Source organism: Nymphaea colorata, chromosome 5 (genome assembly GCF_008831285.2).
Source record: "Nymphaea colorata isolate Beijing-Zhang1983 chromosome 5, ASM883128v2, whole genome shotgun sequence".
NCBI lineage: Eukaryota > Viridiplantae > Streptophyta > Magnoliopsida > Nymphaeales > Nymphaeaceae > Nymphaea > Nymphaea colorata.
The window spans coordinates 980744-1001995 of record NC_045142.1 but is presented as its reverse complement, the minus strand read 5'-3'; the positions used below and the strand labels follow the sequence as shown (position 1 = coordinate 1001995).

Below are 21252 nucleotides of genomic sequence, written 5' to 3'. Positions count from 1 at the left end.
TGACCCACAAAATGATTTGAATTCAACAATTTCTCAAATCAGATAAGACTCATAGTCCATGACCAGAACCCAACAGAAATCCCTTAATTTACGTTTTATGTGAGGCCACTGATCTTGACCCACAACTAGATGCGAATGAAGCAATTTGTGGATCAGATAAGACCACTGATCCAAATGTACAACCAGGCACAATCCAACTATTCTGGAATCAGATATGACCATTGATCCGACGTCGTAGCCAGATTTTGATCCAACGATCTTCAGATCAGAGTAGACCACTGATCTAGACCAACATCATTATTTTAGTCCAAGAATTTTCAAATAGGATATGACAACTAATTGGGAGCTACAAGTGGAATATACTATTCTCAATAAATGTAGAAGATCTCATAAACCAAAATCACTGATAGTGTGGAGGTTTTGATAAGGCACATTTACTATGAAAAAAAAGGTTCGGGTTCTAGGATGATCTGAATTGGTGATCGCAAATGGATTTGATGAACATTGATGTGGATGTTGAAAATGAGGTCTTGCTTTATTAGTACGTCTTAGACTCATGTATTATTCCTTTGTCCGCTTGTTATTGGCGTGCGAATATGAAACTTGCAATAGGGATTACGCTCGTGAAGGAGATATGTTGGAGTGGACAGGCATCTGATGATCTAAGAGAAAAATGATGTGAAATCAAAGTCAATATCACGGCAGATGGAGATATATTATAAGTTCCTTAAACGATGGTGAATGGAGTTGAGATTTGAATGGAAAACTTGAGGTGATGAATTCTTTGTTGGCATTGAGATGTCGATCAAGTGAAAAAAGGAGTTATTAAGAACAATTTTGAAGAAGTCCTTAAATATCCATCGGAAATACCTCAACTCTAAGGTTGGTTGAAGAAATTTCTTCAAGTTTCAATTGTCGAAGATAAAGGAGATCGTGGTCTTCGGTGGATAGGTGAAAAAGATGAAGATTAGAGAGAGGGAGAGAGGGAGAAAACTAGAGATCTAACAGTTTGCGTTTCGTAGCAACTTGATTTGTTGCATTGCGCAGCCGTGGTCGAACTGAGGGTTGCGTGTTCAAAGGATTTCACAGCCTTGTTTTTTAGATAATGTTGGCAAGGCTAATAGCACAACCATATCCCAAATCCAACAATTTTCGGATCAGATAAGACCGCTGGTTCGTATGAACAATCATATGCAATTCAACAATTTCTGGATCAGATAAGACCATCGATCCTATCTCGCAACGAAGTTCAAATCCAACAATTTCTAGATCAGATAAGACCACTGATCTTGACCCACAAAATGATTTGAATTCAACAATTTCTCAAATCAGATAAGACTCATAGTCCATGACCAGAACCCAACAGAAATCCCTTAATTTACGTTTTATGTGAGGCCACTGATCTTGACCCACAACTAGATGCGAATGAAGCAATTTGTGGATCAGATAAGACCACTGATCCAAATGTACAACCAGGCACAATCCAACTATTCTGGAATCAGATATGACCATTGATCCGACGTCGTAGCCAGATTTTGATCCAACGATCTTCAGATCAGAGTAGACCACTGATCTAGACCAACATCATTATTTTAGTCCAAGAATTTTCAAATAGGATATGACAACTAATTGGGAGCTACAAGTGGAATATACTATTCTCAATAAATGTAGAAGATCTCATAAACCAAAATCACTGATAGTGTGGAGGTTTTGATAAGGCACATTTACTATGAAAAAAAAGGTTCGGTTCTAGGATGATCTGAATTGGTGATCGCAAATGGATTTGATGAACATTGATGTGGATGTTGAAAATGAGGTCTTGCTTTATTAGTACGTCTTAGACTCATGTATTATTCCTTTGTCCGCTTGTTATTGGCGTGCGAATATGAAACTTGCAATAGGGATTACGCTCGTGAAGGAGATATGTTGGAGTGGACAGGCATCTGATGATCTAAGAGAAAAATGATGTGAAATCAAAGTCAATATCACGGCAGATGGAGATATATTATAAGTTCCTTAAACGATGGTGAATGGAGTTGAGATTTGAATGGAAAACTTGAGGTGATGAATTCTTTGTTGGCATTGAGATGTCGATCAAGTGAAAAAAGGAGTTATTAAGAACAATTTTGAAGAAGTCCTTAAATATCCATCGGAAATACCTCAACTCTAAGGTTGGTTGAAGAAATTTCTTCAAGTTTCAATTGTCGAAGATAAAGGAGATCGTGGTCTTCGGTGGATAGGTGAAAAAGATGAAGATTTAGAGAGAGGGAGAGAGGGAGAAAACTAGAGATCTAACAGTTTGCGTTTCGTAGCAACTTGATTTGTTGCATTGCGCAGCCGTGGTCGAACTGAGGGTTGCGTGTTCAAAGGATTTCACAGCCTTGTTTTTTAGATAATGTTGGCAAGGCTAATAGCACAACCATATCCCAAATCCAACAATTTCGGATCAGATAAGACCGCTGGTTCGTATGAACAATCATATGCAATTCAACAATTTCTGGATCAGATAAGACCATCGATCCTATCTCGCAACGAAGTTCAAATCCAACAATTTCTAGATCAGATAAGACCACTGATCTTGACCCACAAAATGATTTGAATTCAACAATTTCTCAAATCAGATAAGACTCATAGTCCATGACCAGAACCCAACAGAAATCCCTTAATTTACGTTTTATGTGAGGCCACTGATCTTGACCCACAACTAGATGCGAATGAAGCAATTTGTGGATCAGATAAGACCACTGATCCAAATGTACAACCAGGCACAATCCAACTATTCTGGAATCAGATATGACCATTGATCCGACGTCGTAGCCAGATTTTGATCCAACGATCTTCAGATCAGAGTAGACCACTGATCTAGACCAACATCATTATTTTAGTCCAAGAATTTTCAAATAGGATATGACAACTAATTGGGAGCTACAAGTGGAATATACTATTCTCAATAAATGTAGAAGATCTCATAAACCAAAATCACTGATAGTGTGGAGGTTTTGATAAGGCACATTTACTATGAAAAAAAAGGTTCGGGTTCTAGGATGATCTGAATTGGTGATTGCAAATGGATTTGATGAACATTGATGTGGATGTTGAAAATGAGGTCTTGCTTTATTAGTACGTCTTAGACTCATGTATTATTCCTTTGTCCGCTTGTTATTGGCGTGCGAATATGAAACTTGCAATAGGGATTACGCTCGTGAAGGAGATATGTTGGAGTGGACAGGCATCTGATGATCTAAGAGAAAAATGATGTGAAATCAAAGTCAATATCAGGCAGATGGAGATATATTATAAGTTCCTTAAACGATGGTGAATGGAGTTGAGATTTGAATGGAAAACTTGAGGTGATGAATTCTTTGTTGGCATTGAGATGTCGATCAAGTGAAAAAAGGAGTTATTAAGAACAATTTTGAAGAAGTCCTTAAATATCCATCGGAAATACCTCAACTCTAAGGTTGGTTGAAGAAATTTCTTCAAGTTTCAATTGTCGAAGATAAAGGAGATCGTGGTCTTCGGTGGATAGGTGAAAAAGATGAAGATTTAGAGAGAGGGAGAGAGGGAGAAAACTAGAGATCTAACAGTTTGCGTTTCGTAGCAACTTGATTTGTTGCATTGCGCAGCCGTGGTCGAACTGAGGGTTGCGTGTTCAAAGGATTTCACAGCCTTGTTTTTAGATAATGTTGGCAGGCTAATAGCACAACCATATCCCAAATCCAACAATTTCGGATCAGATAAGACCGCTGGTTCGTATGAACAATATATGCAATTCAACAATTTCTGGATCAGATAAGACCATCGATCCTATCTCGCAACGAAGTTCAAATCCAACAATTTCTAGATCAGATAAGACCACTGATCTTGACCCACAAAATGATTTGAATTCAACAATTTCTCAAATCAGATAAGACTCATAGTCCATGACCAGAACCCAAAGAAATCCTTAATTTACGTTTTATGTGAGGCCACTGATCTTGACCCACAACTAGATGCGAATGAAGCAATTTGTGGATCAGATAAGACCACTGATCCAAATGTACAACCAGCAAATCCAACTATTCTGGAATCAGATATGACCATTGATCCGACGTCGTAGCCAGATTTTGATCCAACGATCTTCAGATCAGGTAGACCACTGATCTAGACCAACATCATTATTTTAGTCCAAGAATTTTCAAATAGGATATGACACTAATTGGGAGCTACAAGTGGAATATACTATTCTCAATAAATGTAGAAGATCTCATAAACCAAAATCACTGATAGTGTGGAGGTTTTGATAAGGCACATTTACTATGAAAAAAAAGTTCGGGTTCTAGGATGATCTGAATTGGTGATGCAAATGGATTTGATGAACATTGATGTGGATGTTGAAAATGAGGTCTTGCTTTATTAGTACGTCTTAGACTCATGTATTATTCCTTTGTCGCTTGTTATTGGCGTGCGAATATGAAACTTGCAATAGGGATTACGCTCGTGAAGGAGATATGTTGGAGTGGACAGGATCTGATGATCTAAGAGAAAATGATGTGAAATCAAAGTCAATATCAAGGCAGATGGAGATATATTATAAGTTCCTTAAACGATGGTGAATGGAGTTGAGATTTGATGGAAACTTGAGGTGATGAATTCTTTGTTGGCATTGAGATGTCGATCAAGTGAAAAAGGATTAAGAACAATTTGAAGAAGTCCTTAATATCCATCGGAAATACCTCAACTCTAAGGTTGGTTGAAGAAATTTCTTCAAGTTTCAATTGTCGAAGATAAAGGAGATCGTGGTCTTCGGTGGATAGGTGAAAAAGATGAAGATTTAGAGAGAGGGAGAGGGGAGAAGTATAAACTAGAGATCTGATTAGACAGGTTGCGTATTATAGCAACTTTATTTGTTGCACTACGCAGCCGTGATCGAACTATGGGTCGCATGTTCGAAGGATTTCACAGCCTTGCTCTTCGGATAATGCCGGTTACGCTAGTACCACAACTATATCCCAAATCGAACAACCTTTGGATCAGATAAGACCGCTGATTCGTATGAACAATTATATGTAATTCAACAATTTCTGGATGAGATAAGACCATCGATCCTGTCTCGCAGCGAAGTTGAAATCCAATAATTTCTAGATCAGATATGACCACTGATCTTGACCCACAAAATGATTTGAATGTCAACAATTTCTCAAATCAGGATAAGGACTCATAGTCCAGTCGAACCCATGAAACCCTAAAGTCTTAGTATGGAACAATAAAAAAGGAATAAGAATGTAAAAAAAACTTGTGGTGATGAAGTCTTTGTTGGCATTGAAGTGTCGATGAAGTGAAAAAAAGAAGTCCTTAAATATCCATCGGAAATGCCTCAACTCTAAGATTGGTTGAAGAAATTTCAAGTTTCAATTGTCGAAGATAAAGGAGAGCCTGGTCTTAGATGGATAGGTGAAAAGTATGAAGATTGAAGGAGAGAAAGAAGGAGAGGGAGAAAACTAGAGATCTGACAGTTTGCGTTTTATAGCACCTTGAATTGTTGCATTGCGCAGTCGTGATCGAACTGAGCAATGCATGTTCAAAGGATTTCACAACCTTGCTTTTCAGATAATGCCGGCTAGGCTAGTACCACAACTATGTTGTCCCAAATCCAACAACCTTCGGATCAGATAAGACCGCTGATTCGTATGAACGATTATATGTAATTCAACAATTTCTAGATGAGATAAGACCATCGATCCTGTCTCGCAACGAAGTTGAAATCCAATAATTTCTAGATCAGATATGACCACTGATCTTGACCCACAAAAATGATTTGAATGCAACAATTTCTCAAATTAGATAACACTCATAGTCCATGCCCAAAATAAAAAAAAAATCCCTTAATTTACATTTTAGGTGAAGCCACTGACCTAGACCCACAACTAGAGGTGAATAAAGGAATTTGTGGATCAGATAAGAGCACTTTAGACCACTGATCCAGATGTACAAACACACACAATCCAACTATTCTCGAATCAGATATGACCACTGATCCGACGTCATAGTCAGATTTTGATCCAACGATCTTCAGATCAGGGAAGACCACTGATCTAGACCAACATCATTATTTTAGTCCAACAATTTTCAAATAGCATATGACCTCTAATTGGGACCCACAAGTAGAACATACTGTTCTCAATAAATGTAGAAGATCTCATAAACCAAAATCACTGATAGTGTGGAGGTTATGATAAGGCACATTTTCTATGAAAAAAAAATGGTTCGGGTTTTAGGATGAGTTGAGTTGGTGATTGCGAATAGATTTGATAAGCATGCATGTGAATGTCGAAACTAAGGACATGATCGAACGGAGGGTTGCGTGTTCATTGAATTTCACAGCCTTGTTTTTTAGATAATGTTGGCAAGGCTAATAGCACAACCATATCCCAAATCCAACAATTTTCGGATCAGATAAGACCGCTGGTTCGAATGAACAATCATATGCAATTCAACAATTTCTGGATCAGATAAGACCATCGATCCTCCAACAATTTCTAGATCAGATAAGACCACTGATCTTGACCCACAAAATGATTTGAATTCAACAATTTCTCAAATCAGATAAGACTCGTGTGTGTGTGTGTTCAAATAAGACCTTGATCTAGACCCACAACCATTTCCAAATTGAACAATTTTCAGATATAATAAGACCACTGATCTAGATCCGAGACGTTATTTGTGACTATGATTGAAACCCACAACCCATTACAAATCCAACAATTTTTAGCTCAGATAAGATAACTGATCTAGACCCACAACCAAATCCCAATCCAACAATTCCTAATTGTATGCAAAGTTCAACTGTTTTTGGTTTAGATAAGACCATTGATCTAGTCCCACAACTAGACTGGATAACTTAAACTTGAATTTTTATTCAAACTTGTTTTTAAGATGTTTCTTGTTTTATATACTTCAGAAGAGAAAGGGCAATACTTCTCTGCTTCAACTCATTCAAATTTCAGTTCTAGTCGAGTTTGACTTCCCAGATATTTTTAAACTGAGGCATTTTTTTATCTATTTTTGTTTGAAGCCAAAAAGATAAAATTCCCTTGCTTCAACTCATTCATGCTAAGGGGTCCAACTTGAAATTTTTAATCAAAGATGCCTATCAAATTACTAGGCCATTTTTCTTTATTTATTTCAAGCCGAAGCAAAAGGGTGCAACCATCCTATTTCAATTCATATAGGTTAAGAGGTTAAGCCAGAGTCCTAATATTTCTTGCTTGTATCCTTCAGAAGCAAAAGGGCTGAGATTCCCCTACTTCAATCCAATTGGTTTGAGAGCTGTCAGACCAGAGCTTGCTACGAGGACCAAGTAGAAAATTTAGCAGACGAGACATTGCCACCGAACAATGAATCCTTATAGTAGCTTTCAGGTTGAGTAACTCGAAGTGAAGAAATATTGTCTAAAAGAGAAGGGTGTCTCATACTTTTAATTAAAAAATAAAAAAGAAAAATTCTTGCTTAAAGCATAAAGTGAAAAATCCATTTCATAATTGTATCAATACAGATTGAAGGAAGATGATATGCTCATGTTTGACTTCTAGAGAATAAAGTGTAAATTTTGTGTTTGACTGAAATTGACTATGGAGGCATGTATTTTTGCCATATGCTAATGAATACAATTGCATGAAGTGTCACTTATGGTTGTATTTATTATTTTTATGATGATTTTCAAAAGTTCTTATGCTTGCTATACATTGATGATTGTGAGTACCATATCTAAAAAACCTCATGAGACCTCACTCATCTATTAGGTTGGTGGCTTAACCGGCATGTTGCATATGCTAAATGCAACTAAAGTGAGTTAGGATAGCTAGATTGTTGTACAGTAGAGTGTGCCTTTACTTTGTTTTGTCTGTTTGCTTTCGTCTTTTCCTTCATTAGTTTGGTGTTTAACTAAAATGTTGCTCAAGGACTAGCAGCATATAGGCATCAAGGGTTTTGATAATGCATGAATGCATTATATTTTTGTTATATTTGCATGTTTTCATCCATTTGGTACTTTTATGCCCATATTTATGTTGTTTTAGTTGTTATAGAGCCATTATTTGAATTTTATGGAAATCAGAGTTACAACAAGCAAAATACCCGAAAATAGTGCAAAGAGGGCCTTGCGGGCAAAATGATCAATTTGCACCTTGGCCTTAAACTTCAGTTTCGGCCCAAGTCTGATAATGGATTGACTTACTGAATGCAATTCTTTTGTGCGTTATCCATATCTTAAAATTTAGAAAAAAGTCCAACTTCTGTGAAAAGTAGGTTTCTAGTGTAATAGTGTTTTGAGTACTGGAAGTACTCAAAATGAGGGCTAGATCTCTATAAAATCTCTCGAAGGGGGAGTGGGAATAATTCCCTCCTTTTGGGAATTCTTAGAAAGCTTTCACCGTCCTCCTTTGGTGATCATGCCTTGAAGCTCATGTCCTCTTCAGTAGCCTTTTCTCTCCTATCCTTGATTTCTTAACCTTGACTTATTTAAGTCTTCCTCCTGCGTCCCATGTAAGTCAAGAGGAGTGCTTCATTAAGTGTTGAATTCTGAGTAGAGTGTTCACCAAAGCAGGTGAAGTGCAATCATCTCCCCAAATCCCAAGGTAGAAAGACCTTCTTTGGTGTAGGTGTAGGAATCTTTCACGCATGCATCATAAGGTTGCGTTTTGATTTCTAGCATTGCATTAGTTAAGATTAATTTTGTGATTCTCATGCTTCATGTGTAGCATATTTAACTTAATTCTTTGTGCTTTGATCATCTTAGGATTAAAGTTTGGATTTGTTATTGCTGTTTTAATTGAAAGAGACAAAAAATAAATAAATTACATTGACGAATAAGGTATCTTCATTTGTATTCTCCGTCAAAGAAAAAAAAATTGCGGTTCTAGTCTGTCTTGGATCTTTTCTATGTTTTGGAGACTGTGTACCACTGTTTTATTTTTTTGTTTTGCTTTTAGGTTTAACTTCTAGGTATAGCATGTTCTATTTTTACTTTTATTTTCAGGACTGTGTAGGATAGTTTGTTGTCTCATGGTCGCAGCAGTTTGATCTTGTTTTCTATGGTAAAATCAAATTTTTGTTAAGAGTTCCCTATGGAATTCTGGCATCCAATTGATTTGCATGAGTTTACATAGAACTTCGCTGAAATGGAAACTAATGTTGGCTGAAAAAGACATCCCTGCAATAGATGTAGGCAGTGACTTGCACAAATGTAGGCAATCAGTGTCATTCTTTGTTTTTTGTTTTTGTTTATTAACTTGTTATGATTGGTATGAAGCCCACTCTATGTGTGTATGTACAATGCCTATAGATTCAACCGCTCCTCCTCCCTTGGTCTTCAGGTTTGTCGGCAAGGCTTCTTCTCTCAATTTTTGATTTAGGTATCTACTACAGTTTGATTGATATATTCATATGTATTCCTACGAACCACTTGTAGATTTATATCATTTATCTATTTGGTTTACGACCAGAGGATCGGTAAGGCTTCTTCCCTCATTCTTTTAATTTAGTTATCTACTATAGTTTGATCGATATATTCATATGCATTTCTGTGAACCACTTGTAGATTTATATCATTCATCCACTTGGTTTAGGGCAAGAAGATATAATGTTTGAATATTGTTTTATGGAATGAAAACTCCTTCTGGTTTAGTCAGTTAATTCAGGGAATTTTGCCGACTGAGTTTCATAGTACCTGATCTCCAACCTCCTTTCTTGTTGAACAACCCTTGGGGCTACACCATCTGTAATACCCTCTGTGATTCCAACAACCAAGTCTAATCAGTACCTGTTGGTTTTACTTATATAGTCCTTGTGAATAATCTTTTGTAGTTCCTTACAAGGCACCAGTTGCATTGCACATTTTTACCACTGCTCATGACTATATAAGCAAAATTAATAGATAAACATGTAACACAAACAAACAAACAAAATGTCTCCCACAGGCGCACTGAATGAAACTCAAAAAAAAAAAATTAAAAAATAAAGCTGTTGTTCACCTGTCAAGGAATTCAAGTTTTAAGAGCGTGAAAAGTTCAACATCAAGGAGGTGGCTTTGTTTTCGAAATTTTAATTCTACCACATATTCAAAAATTAAATTTTTATATTGAAATGATCAATTTCATATAATAATCAGGTTTTACCTGCTTTTATAATATATGCCTTCAATATTCACCATGATTTTCACAAATAAGCTGGACTCCTTGGTTTCTAGTATGAGCATTGTCTTCTCTTACTTTTCTGCTTTTCCTTAAGATGCAATTGTAATGGAATAGAAACCGAAAATTGAGATGAAGGCAATGCCACTGCTATTGGAGAGGGTCAATAGTTTTGTGGTTGCACTTTTTCCTTTCTTTCTTGATGTGCAAGCTAGACCACCAAATATTTTGAATATATCATATTTTATCAGCTTCAGTGTTCAAAAAAGAAAAACTTTCTAGTTTTTTTTCTCCTAGCTAGATTCTTGCTTAGAAAATTATGAGTAATTTCAGTGGATGAAAAACAAAAAAGGAAAAAAAAATCACTATGAATACTGTTTTTCTTTTACTGGTAATTTTCTCTTCCATTTTCTACTTTCTTGTAGATTTTCAATTATTGCAACCGTTCTTTAGTTTGAAACTTGAAATTGCAAATGATACCTTTGATATGGAGATCCTTTGATGGGTTTCTGTCCATCTGAAAGGACATCTTCTGCAGTTGGTCTGTTACAGGCTGCTGCAGGGAGTTATTAACATAAAAGCTTTGGAAATGCATTTATAAAGCAAGCACAAGTTTAACTTTTGTGCTTGTTGAAATCCTTTGATGCTTTATATACTAATATGGATGTTGACTTGCAACCTTAATGACATGAACCCTCCTCGACATCATATTTACCTTAAAATTCACTTATAGTTCAAAAGAGACAGGTCTACTGTCTCAGATTAGATACATGAAAAAGTATATTCTGGAGCCTGCATGCCAATACATCTATTAGTTGCATTCAAGCTTATACATGTGAAGAACCTGAGCCAAAATTTTCCATTTCTGGACCCAAGTTACAGGTCTGCTTGGGTACCCATCACTTGACATTTTTTTCTGTTTTTTATGCCCTTTGTTTCTTGTGGGCACAATAAACTGGAGTAGAATTGCCATTAGTTCTGGGATCTTACATAACTTGCACCAAGTACTTTGCCTCACAGCCCTGTCAATCTATGATGTCTATGCTATCTTGTCTCTGCAGCTCATATCTTAGATATTGTAGACATTGTTTTATTTCATTAGGCAATTGGAATGGCGAATTGGTGCATTTGGTGCGTATGATTAGTTTGTTTAAGTTTGGCCCAAATGAGGTTACATACCACAAAAATTAATAGATAAATATAAAATTTGTAACTGATTGTGTTGATGTTAAAAACCAACTTCTTCATTATTCTGATATCATCCTAATGGGCCTTAAGAACTTCATCACACCTATCTTCAATAAAGTGGAATGCAGAATGAGAAGAAATAGTCAGTTTGGAACTTTTTTATTTTTCCTTCTAGTTTGCACTTTTTGCGGTTTTGTTGTATAGGTGTAAAATGAACAGACAATGAAATGTAGCGCATAAGTGGACATCCCAAGAATTTTAATTCTAGCTGCCCAACCCAAATTTAGGTAGTCTACTACTGTATTAGTTGTTGAAGACCCTTTTTGATGCAAACAATTTGACTTCATTTTTGTATGTGGTAAATAGATATGCTTAAAAGTATAACTCAATTTAGATATTTGGTTTATATATAATTAACCAAGTATTCAGCAACGTTACCTAGGTGCACCTTTTTTGGCCTCGCACCCTCGTCGACGCGATGCAGGTGTGCTCCGGATGCGCACCCAAGCTAGTCAAACAAGAGTCAGGTGCGGTCAGCCGCACCCGACTAAAATCGTCTTTTTTAGACTCGCACTCAACTCGCATTTGATGTGAGTCAGGTGCGGTCAAATGAGAGTCGGTTTAATATTTTTCAATTTTTAGGTTTTTTTTTTTAACAAAGTCGATCCCGCATCTCCTCTCCCCTTTGCCGCTGCTTTACCCCTTTGCTCGTTTGCTGCTGTTCCTCTCGCCTACAATCTTCTCTTCCACCGGCAGCTTCCTCTCCAGTCTCTATCCGGCGACCGGCGTCCGTGGCATTATCTCCGGCCGGCGGCGTCAGCTTTCCTTCTTTCCCTGTGTTTTCCTACCATCCGGCGTTGGTGGTTGTCTCGACTGCTTCTCTTCTGTTTTCCTTCATTCTTCATAAAACCGTACCTCAACTCGACTACTTCTCTTCTGTTTTCCTGCTTTCTTCATAAAACCGCCTTTGTCAAGGGACCCTCTGTCCCCATACCTCTTGGTGATTCTTGAAAATTTTTCAAGAAAGATTGAGTCAGCCATTATCAGCTACCATGTATGTTGACGGCCTATTCATATTTGTTAAAGCATCCAAGAGATCTTTGCATCATCTAGAATATTTTTAAAGGAATTTAAGAAGACTGCTGGGGTGCACATTAATCAGTCCAAATCAAACGTCTTTGGCTTTGCTTTGTCAAAACAAAGAATGAGAGGAATTAGTGATCAATTTGGGTGGGTTCAGGGCTCATTTCCCACGCAATATCTAGGCCTCCCACCATCTCTTTTACGTCTCTCAACAGCTGATTGGGATCGGGTTGTGTTGAAGATGCAGAATCGCCTAAATCAATGGAAATCTCATATGCTGTCATATGCAGGAAAACTTTGTCTCCTAAAATTTGTGATTGTTGTGCTGCGCTGCTATTGGTTTATGGTCTTGAAGTACTTGATTTCTGTAATCAAGAAGCTTGAAGAAATTATGATTAAGTTCTTGTGGGGAGATTCTGAAGTTAATTGCAGAATGCATTTAGTCCCTGCTCAAGAACTTTTCCTGGTTAACCCAATCCATTAAAAATCAGTCTCTTGTCTGGCAAGGCATTTTTACTGCCAAAAAAGGGTATTCGGCACGATATATGTGGAGTTTGGCTTGATTTTGGACTGACTATTGGAATGTTGACTGTTATCTGAATTGTTTATCATTTGCGGATCAATTAGAGATGGATCAAGACAACATGCTCACAGTTAAGGAGGCCGCTGGCAAATATAATTTGAGTTTCTAATGGAACCTGTCTCTGTTTGTACGTTTTGCAGGCTGGTAGTCTGCTTGTTATCTGATCTTGGTTGTTTTCTCAAGTGTTGGCAGGACACAAAAATTAATATTGCTGCTTGCAAGTTAACTGTTGGTTGTTTTTTTTGTTTTTATTAAATTGTTCCTGACTTTAGAATAGCGGATAACTCTTTAAACTTGTTTATGGGCATTCATTGCTAGATGTGAACTTCTATTTCACGTCTGATATCATGATTAGCAAATTACAATTTGTAATTTTGATCTTGTTATTTAATAATTTTGTGGTTTATAGATAATTTTTTATCATATATATTATATACATATTATTATTATTATAATAATAAATTAATAATAATAATAAAATACTCTCACCGCACCTAAATTTTTTACATGTGCCGCGGCACCGGCACCCCACACTCAGACAGATTATGCCATCACTTAATATCAAATCCAACTTGCAACAATTCCATCGTGTAATTTCTTTAGCATCGTGTGAGAAAGTGAAACCGAATTAACAATGTCAGACTGCAAGCCCAGGAGCAGTCAAGCATACAGCCAAACTAAATTAGCGTGGCTCTTGGGGCTTCCACTGCAAAGCTGCTGGCGATAGGGCTCCTTGAGAATATGGCTCTCGGGGCTTGGCAGGCCTGCAGTTGCAGAGTATTGAACTTCAAAAAACTAAGGTAGGAGCTTGAGCTAGCTTATTAATTACCTTGCTCTTTCGTATGGTGTAAGGTTAGAATGGAATCATTGACTCTTGGTTAGAACTTTAAAGCTAGGTTTTTCTCATCTATAATACAGCTTTGTTTCTTAGAAAAATCTTGACAAATTTTAAAACAATTAGAAAAAGATCTTCAAAATAAAAATACAAGAGTTAAAATGTGGTAGCATAAATTATAAAAAGATCTGAAAACAGAAAATATACAAATATAAGAATACATGAAAGCAAAAAAGGAAAAAAACACATTTTTGCATTGTTTTTCATTTTGACGTTTTTCTCCAAAAAATGGCTTCTTTTTTATGTTTTTTCTCTAACTTATTTTTTGTGTGTTTATGTGGTTATGGTTGGAACTATCCGGTCATTTCAGCTAACATGTTCTCCCTTGTGTATACCTATATGAACCCTAGTGAAACAAAGAAACAAAAGAAGCTGATGTCAGTTTCCATAATTAGAATGCATGAATTGCTCAAAGTCAGCCCATAAAGGTTACCTTATGAAACTTAAAAGCCTTATGTGTTTCACTAAGGTCGGTAACAAGCAGTTAACTTTACAACAAATCTCCGAACTTTGTTACTGGATCTTAGATCAGACCAAAGAGCCATGTTTAAAATTGTATGAAGTCCTACAAAAAACTCTTACCTCCAGTGGATAGGAGCTGCTTATATATGCTGTATGATGCAGAAGCCCAATTACCTTAGAAATAATCCTAGATGTAATCCATAACGATGACAACATATTTATGATGAATAAAACTATAAAATTTATGTGTGTGTATATATATATATATATATATATATATATATATATATATATATTCTAATCAATCTGCCCTAGCCTCACTTATTGTGGAGTTAGACCGGGCCAACCCAATACCCAGTATGACCCTAAAAATTGTCGCAGCATGAGGATGGAAGCTCAGTTTTGGCTTGCACAAAGGGCGTTATGAAAACGTTTAATCTTTGTAACAAAAAAAAATAGGACATTAACGGTAGAGATGTTAATGGATTAGACTTGGATTGGATGTCCGTTTGAATTTCTTTTAAAAAATAAGTTTAATAAGATATGGTAAGCAATTTAACATTCAATTAAGAAAATTGGATCAGATTTGGATTTAAGAAATAGCATACGATCGGATAGGGATTCGGATTATTCGGATTAGGTTTTAAATAAATATCCGATGAATACTAATTATCTTAACAAATACATTTGAATCCGAATTGTAACCTGATACTTGAATCTAAATTGTGAGTTGATAATCGGATCCAAATTGTAACTTGATATCCAAATCTGAATAGTGAGAGTTGATATTCGAATCTTGTAATTTAATATCTGTATCCTATGAGAGCTTTAGTTGGTGACCGTATAAATATATATATTTTATTCTAAGCAGTTTGCTGACTTCTTGTAGAGCCAGACCGGGCTGACCCATTACCCAAACTTTATGAGACCCTAAAAATTGTTACAACAGGAGGTCGAAAGCTTAGGTTTGGCTTGCAGCTTGAAGACGTTTAATCTTTGTATATAAAATATGGCATTGACAATAGGGATGTCAACAGTTCAAATTTGAATTGAATTGGATGTATGTCCCGAATTGCTTTTAAAAATCAAATATGGCACGCAATTTAACATTCGATTGAGAAAATCAAATTCGATTCAGATTTAAGAAATAGCATTCGATTCAAATTTGGTTTTAAATAAATATCTTATCTGATAACAACTATCTTAACAAGTACGTTCGAAATTCGGATTGTAACTTAATATCTGAATATGAACCTTGAGTTGATATCCGAATTCGAATTGTAAATGATATCTGTTGTAACTTAATATCTGTTGTAACTTAATATCTGAATCCGAACCGTGAGCTTGAGTTGAGTTGGTGGCCATAGGTTTTGAAGTTGTAACTTATGATAATGGTAGGATGTTTGGGCAAAAGGTCTAACCAAATGCACTAACTTAACATCATGAGACAAGGAGAATATAATTTTGTATGAATGTATAATCGTACTAAGAGCTAATGACTTCCATGGAGTTGCATATAATTATAGCTTTATAGTTACCATATACATCAAATGATATCATGGTTACAAAATTGACTAAGAGCTAATGATTTTCATGGAGATCACAAGTTATTTTCAATTACTTTAGATAATTATTCAACAAATGATATCATGGTTATAAAATTGATAGAATGACTTCTTTAAAAAGATGCACTTGTTTGTAATGGAAATTTTTTTCAAGATGTTTTAAATTTGGTTGTGCAAGTTCGTGTCAAAGAAATAAGTGATGTGATTGATATGATTAGAGAAAACATTAAATATATCAAAGCATGTCCAGCTCGTCGTTTTCAAGAATTTGATCGTCACTATCATTTGACACCAACTAAAGACTAGTGGAATAAGACTACAATTATTCAAAACAGTTTAAAAATGTTTTATGATGCTATTAATGCCATTTTTGCAGTCAACTATCTAACTTCTAATATTTATTTTAAAGAGTTTTGTGAGATAAAGGTGAAATTTGAAAAAATGTGTTCAAGTTTATATATTTGCCTGTCAAATATGATAATAAGGATGAAAACAAAGCTCATTTCGAATTGGATAGTATTTAAAAGTTAAATTTGGATCAGATTTGCATATGGCTTAAATGTTATAAATCGATTCAAAAGGATTCAGATATAACTTAAAAAAATCGAGTTTGGATCGGATTCAAATATAACTTAAAATTTGAATTGGAATAGATTCATATAGATTTTAAAGTCAGATTCGAATATGATATAAGTTTTTTTCATCCGAATTTGAATCTAAGTCTGAATCTGAATATATGAATATCCAAAAAATTGAACATAGTAGAATGAGAGAATCCTCTTTGTTGGCCTCACTACAAAGGCAGCTGTTTTGTTACACCATAAAAAGCTATCATACATGTGCAGGCACAACGATCGTGTCCTCTTACAATGCCTAACCACCAGCCTACAAGTAGATCAATCGCTCAACAGCAGTTGACCCAAAAGAAAGCCCTGGCGTACTACACAAACAGCAAGATTCCATCTTGGACACATACTATTTTTTTTTTTATGATGAAGGAAACCACCAAGATTTTTAATGTCTGACCAGCCAATGTGATGTCTTCATGTTCATGCTATCATGATGTGGTTCCTCTTCAATGCAAAACCTTTTTATATGCTTCCTGGTTAATCCTACATGTACACATTTAATATTAAAGAAGGAAGATTCTTTTCATAATTTGTGAGGACCATATTACAGAATACATGAGCTTTCTTTTCATACAAGTTCTTGGAGGCCATCCTGCAGCTGCCGTTGAGTACTTGAGTTACATCTGAGTAGCATTCATCACTCAATCTTTTGGTCGAGTGATCATAACGAAAATTGCAAAATTTTATGGAATTAACACCAAGCTCGATATGTCCACCTCTAATACATGGGAGCTCAACTTGCAGATTTCAGCCTTGAACAACAATATCCCAAGTGAAAAGCTTCGGCGTGAGTTCTTCCGAATTGGAATTGTGCCAACTTGGTATTATCTGAAAATATCAAAGTATCAAAGCAATTTGAGAATGCTGTAGACTAGCAGGGTCAAGAACAAGAATTTTAGGTCCAATGGAAATACCCTTCAAAAGAATCAAAGTCATTGTCATGAAGATCAAGCACAGCCATCCATGCTCGCTTGCTTGATTCAGGCACCTCTTGTTCATCTATAAATGGTGTCCATGATGTTTCTGATCCATCAAGAACCCATCTTACTTTTGCTGGTCTGCTAAGAAAATCAAATCTTTTTCGCTTGGAGCTTAAACCAGCCTGATCCAAGTTAACAGTTGCAACACAGTATGTTAGTTCACAATATTATTGTCAGACAGAAATTAACAGCCTGTTTTAACAGAAATATACATAGACTACTTCAGAAGAGCATACGAATGTGCTATAACAGGTAGAAGAAAGAGACCAGAGAACTGAGAAAACAAAGATAAACAAATTTGTCTCTTATAAACTAAACCATTTCTACAATTCTTTCATTTATTGTGGGGAATTAGGCTATTTTACTTCCTTTGATCTGGTAAAATTTTCTTTCCAGCTAGGTGCTTAAATATGAACACTTTTGATGAAGACAATATCAGAAGCAAGAGACGTTTAAGAAGATAAAGGAGCTTACATAAAGATCTTTGTCAGTCGAATTAGCATCTGATTCATTTAACCGCACTTTAGGCTTGTATCGTCCAAGTTTTCCAGTTTGAAGAAAGCAAAACACCTCTTTTTTGGAACGGAAACGCCTATTTGAAACTGGGTCATAGAAATACTGCACAACAGAAAACAGTGAGTTACTTCATAAACGTATCATGCCAGATAAAAAAAAAAAAAGGAACAACAGAAGAAAGTATTCTTACAAACATAAATGTAGGAGATGATGGAAGGCAATATCTAAAGAACACCCAATATATTCTGTAAAAGGAAAACAAAGAACCCCACCATTGCCACAACAACAGGCTTCAATGTGTAAGTTTCTAAACTCTCAGAAGCATCTCAGGAGGCAATATAGAAGAATTTCTGCTGTGAAGTACCACATTTCCCCAAAACAAACAGACAAGAAACATGCCCCAAAATGCTAACGTATTCCCATGCCACCTTACATTTGCTTTTACTGTTTTAGGTTTACCTCCTTTCCCATCCTGCTAAACCTCCTCTTTGCTTCTGGATCACTTGCCATTGTGGATGACATCCTAATTGGCGTTCCTTTTCTCCTTCATCAGCACTTGAACTGGTGATCATATCAAGAGTCAGCATTTTCAAGCACTTGAAAGAGCAGGATCTATGCTACCCTTTTTCTTTAATTAGATTGAGTCTGCATCATGTCTCACCGAGATCCCTATACCACTGATCTCATTGAATACTTACTACAGTTCCTTGGGAAGGAACAGCCGATAAATAAGAAATAGTTTTTGTATCCTTTAGTCAAGTTTGTGTCACACATACTGGGTCATCTGAAGCCATTTTTACAGAAAATGAATAGTCATTCAGGAAAGATTGTGCTTCCACATGCACGGAAAAACAGCACGTAAAAAGAATGTTCCTTCACGCAATTGAGCTTCCAAACACGCCTATAAGGCAATCACTGTTTTTATTCATGAAATTTTAGGGACGCTTAACAAGTAATCATATACTTGATGAATTGTTCACAATAAATATAAAAGCTAGCTATAGACTTTGTGTAACAAGTGAATCTGGAAATCATTCGGAGTTTTTAGTCATTACATTCAAAACATATAGCAGGCTTCAAATATCACATGCATATTTTAAGTACAACTATGCAGACATTTCTAGCCAGATCCACCACTGACTTGTTACTGCACGAGCCAAGGAACAGCAAATTGCATTTCTCGACAGGTGGTATATTAACTAGAAGAGAGGAACCATCAAGCTAACGATTTTCCGTAAACTCAGTCCCTTTGAATCTGAAAGAACTTCATAAGAAAGAAAACTTATGAAATGCTACCTTGAGCTATCTACAACCCACAGGAAAATGACAGAGACATTCTTAAACATTCCTTTACACCCATCAACTACCCACACCATAAGAGATTACAGATGCCAGCATCCATCGATCTGGGATAACGATTCGCGCTGAACACCGCGGGAAAATGAAAAAGTAGAAGAGGTCAAGCTCCGAGGAGCTAAATCCAAGGTTTATCATTTCAATAAAGAATAGTTAGCGTTAAAATTAAAAAGAAGAAAGACACTGAATCAACTGAAAAAGAAAACAGATAGAAAGAAAAGCGGAAATTTCTAGAATTTCCACCATCACATTGATACAGACTTTAGGATTACCTTATCCCTCGTTCCTGCCGTAGCCCCGCTTGTCCTGACCTTGAACTCTATGAGCCAACCCTCCGGCAACCAGTCCGGCACACCCGCTGCCACCAGCTCGGAGTTTCGCTTCGCCGGGGGAGCCACCTGGACCGGCACAGGCGCGCACACGTCAAACCCCCCGTCTCTGGCGCCAATGGACGCCGCTTCTCCGTCCACGGTCGCAGCGATGGTGACGCCCGTGTTTGAGAAGAAATCCGACGATCCGGGCAGAAGAACCGACGATCTCTCCCGGAACCCGCCCGTCAATTCTCGTGCTCCTGAGGCTCTTCCTCTGGCAGCGGCCGGTGGGTTCAGGACATTGACGTCATCACCGCCCCTAATGGCGGAGAAGGGCAAGCGGTCCGTCGGTATTGGCTTGGGTTTGAAGGGAAGAGACTGGATTCCGTCCGCTGTGGACATTTGTGATTCCGGCGAGCTCCGCCAGCTGCCGGCGACCATAAAGGGGATTTTGATCGAGTCAAAAGCTTATAGCGAGAGAAAGAGGGAGAGACTGACGCAAGACTCCGACGATACGAGCTGGCGGATTTGAAGTTGCTTCCGTACGTGTGTCTGAAGTCCGAACTACAGTGTTGAACAAACCAAGGGAGGGAACCGACAAAATGACACAACCGCACCAGAACTTACCCGTTTATACTGTTTCAGGCTCTTGCTTATTTTCTGCCATACAATTTGAATACGAGTGTTTTTCACTTTTTTTTTCTTTTTCACTCAATCATTTATCTTTTTTATCCTAAAATTCACAAATCTTGACACAATTTTTCTATCTTAAAATCGATACAATCTTGACAAATATACGTTTCAGGCATACCACTCAAGCCAATTTTGCATAGGCCAACTCGGGTACACTGCATATTGTGGACCTTTGTTCGTCAATAAAACGACTAAGTCATCGAAAAAGCAATATTTAATGGACTTTGTACGAGGTAATTTAGAAATGCAGACAATGCCGGTGATAATAACAGGAAGTTGGATTCCCGCACTAAAGAACTGTCAAACCTGAAACGTGTTATAAGCGTCAAGAAAAAGAAGTCTGCCTTGAAAAATCAAGAAAAAAGAAAAAAAAAAGTTACTTATAACAGTATAACAGTAAGCAAGGGTGGGCAATCAGCATATCTGATGGGTCGGTGGTATTCGGTCCGTCATGAGTCAGGTTTAGGCTGGTTCTTTGACTCTTGGGCTAGTTCGATTAAAAAATTCGCCAGGCCTGGCTGGCTCGAGTCGGGCTCAAGTCCGAAGCTAATTAAATGTGTCATCCCTTTGTAATATATAATTTCATAAGTCATTTTAATAATGACAAAAAATATCCATGATCAAGACAAAAAGAAATGTTTTGCCAGTACAAAAAAAATAAACCGCAAAAAGAAAATTTAAAGATTCAATAAAGGTCTCATTATTTCATAAATATTTTATTACTTCATAACCATTATCTTATATTTATGTTTAGTGTTATCTCATTACATCATAAATCTTTCGTTATCTCATAAACATTTTTTTATATTTATTTGTTATTTT

General features: G+C 36.6%; 1 protein-coding gene and 1 long non-coding RNA gene across 2 annotated transcripts in view; one reads left to right on the top strand and one right to left on the bottom strand.

The window, feature by feature from the left end:
* The window catches only part of LOC116253972 (uncharacterized), a 31306-nt gene extending 17870 nt beyond the window's left edge, over positions 1-13436 (top strand). Inside the window, exon 7 of the long non-coding RNA XR_004172594.2 lies at positions 7261-13436. This is a non-coding gene — a long non-coding RNA (uncharacterized LOC116253972). The remainder of the gene's footprint in view (positions 1-7260) is intronic.
* A 3634-nt stretch (positions 13437-17070) lies between these two features.
* LOC116253971 (methyl-CpG-binding domain-containing protein 5-like) lies at positions 17071-20319 on the bottom strand. The gene is made up of 4 exons (XM_031628979.2): positions 19699-20319; positions 18029-18172; positions 17489-17676; positions 17071-17402 (listed from the first exon to the last, which is right to left on the bottom strand). The coding sequence occupies exons 1-4, from the start codon at positions 20176-20178 to the stop codon at positions 17399-17401; spliced, it is 816 nt and encodes a 271-aa protein (XP_031484839.1). The 5' UTR covers positions 20179-20319; the 3' UTR covers positions 17071-17398.
* Between the last annotated feature and the right edge of the window lie 933 nt (positions 20320-21252).

Coding starts and splice junctions, on each gene's coding strand:
- LOC116253971 (XM_031628979.2), bottom strand. CDS start 20,178: ATGGTCGCCGGCAGCTGGCGGAGCTCGCCGGAATCACAAATGTCCACA. Junction 18,173..19,698: donor CGGCAGGAACGAGGGATAAG/GTAATCCTAAAG, acceptor TCTGTTGTGCAG/TATTTCTATGACCCAGTTTC. Junction 17,677..18,028: donor CGACTGACAAAGATCTTTAT/GTAAGCTCCTTT, acceptor AACTTGGATCAG/GCTGGTTTAAGCTCCAAGCG.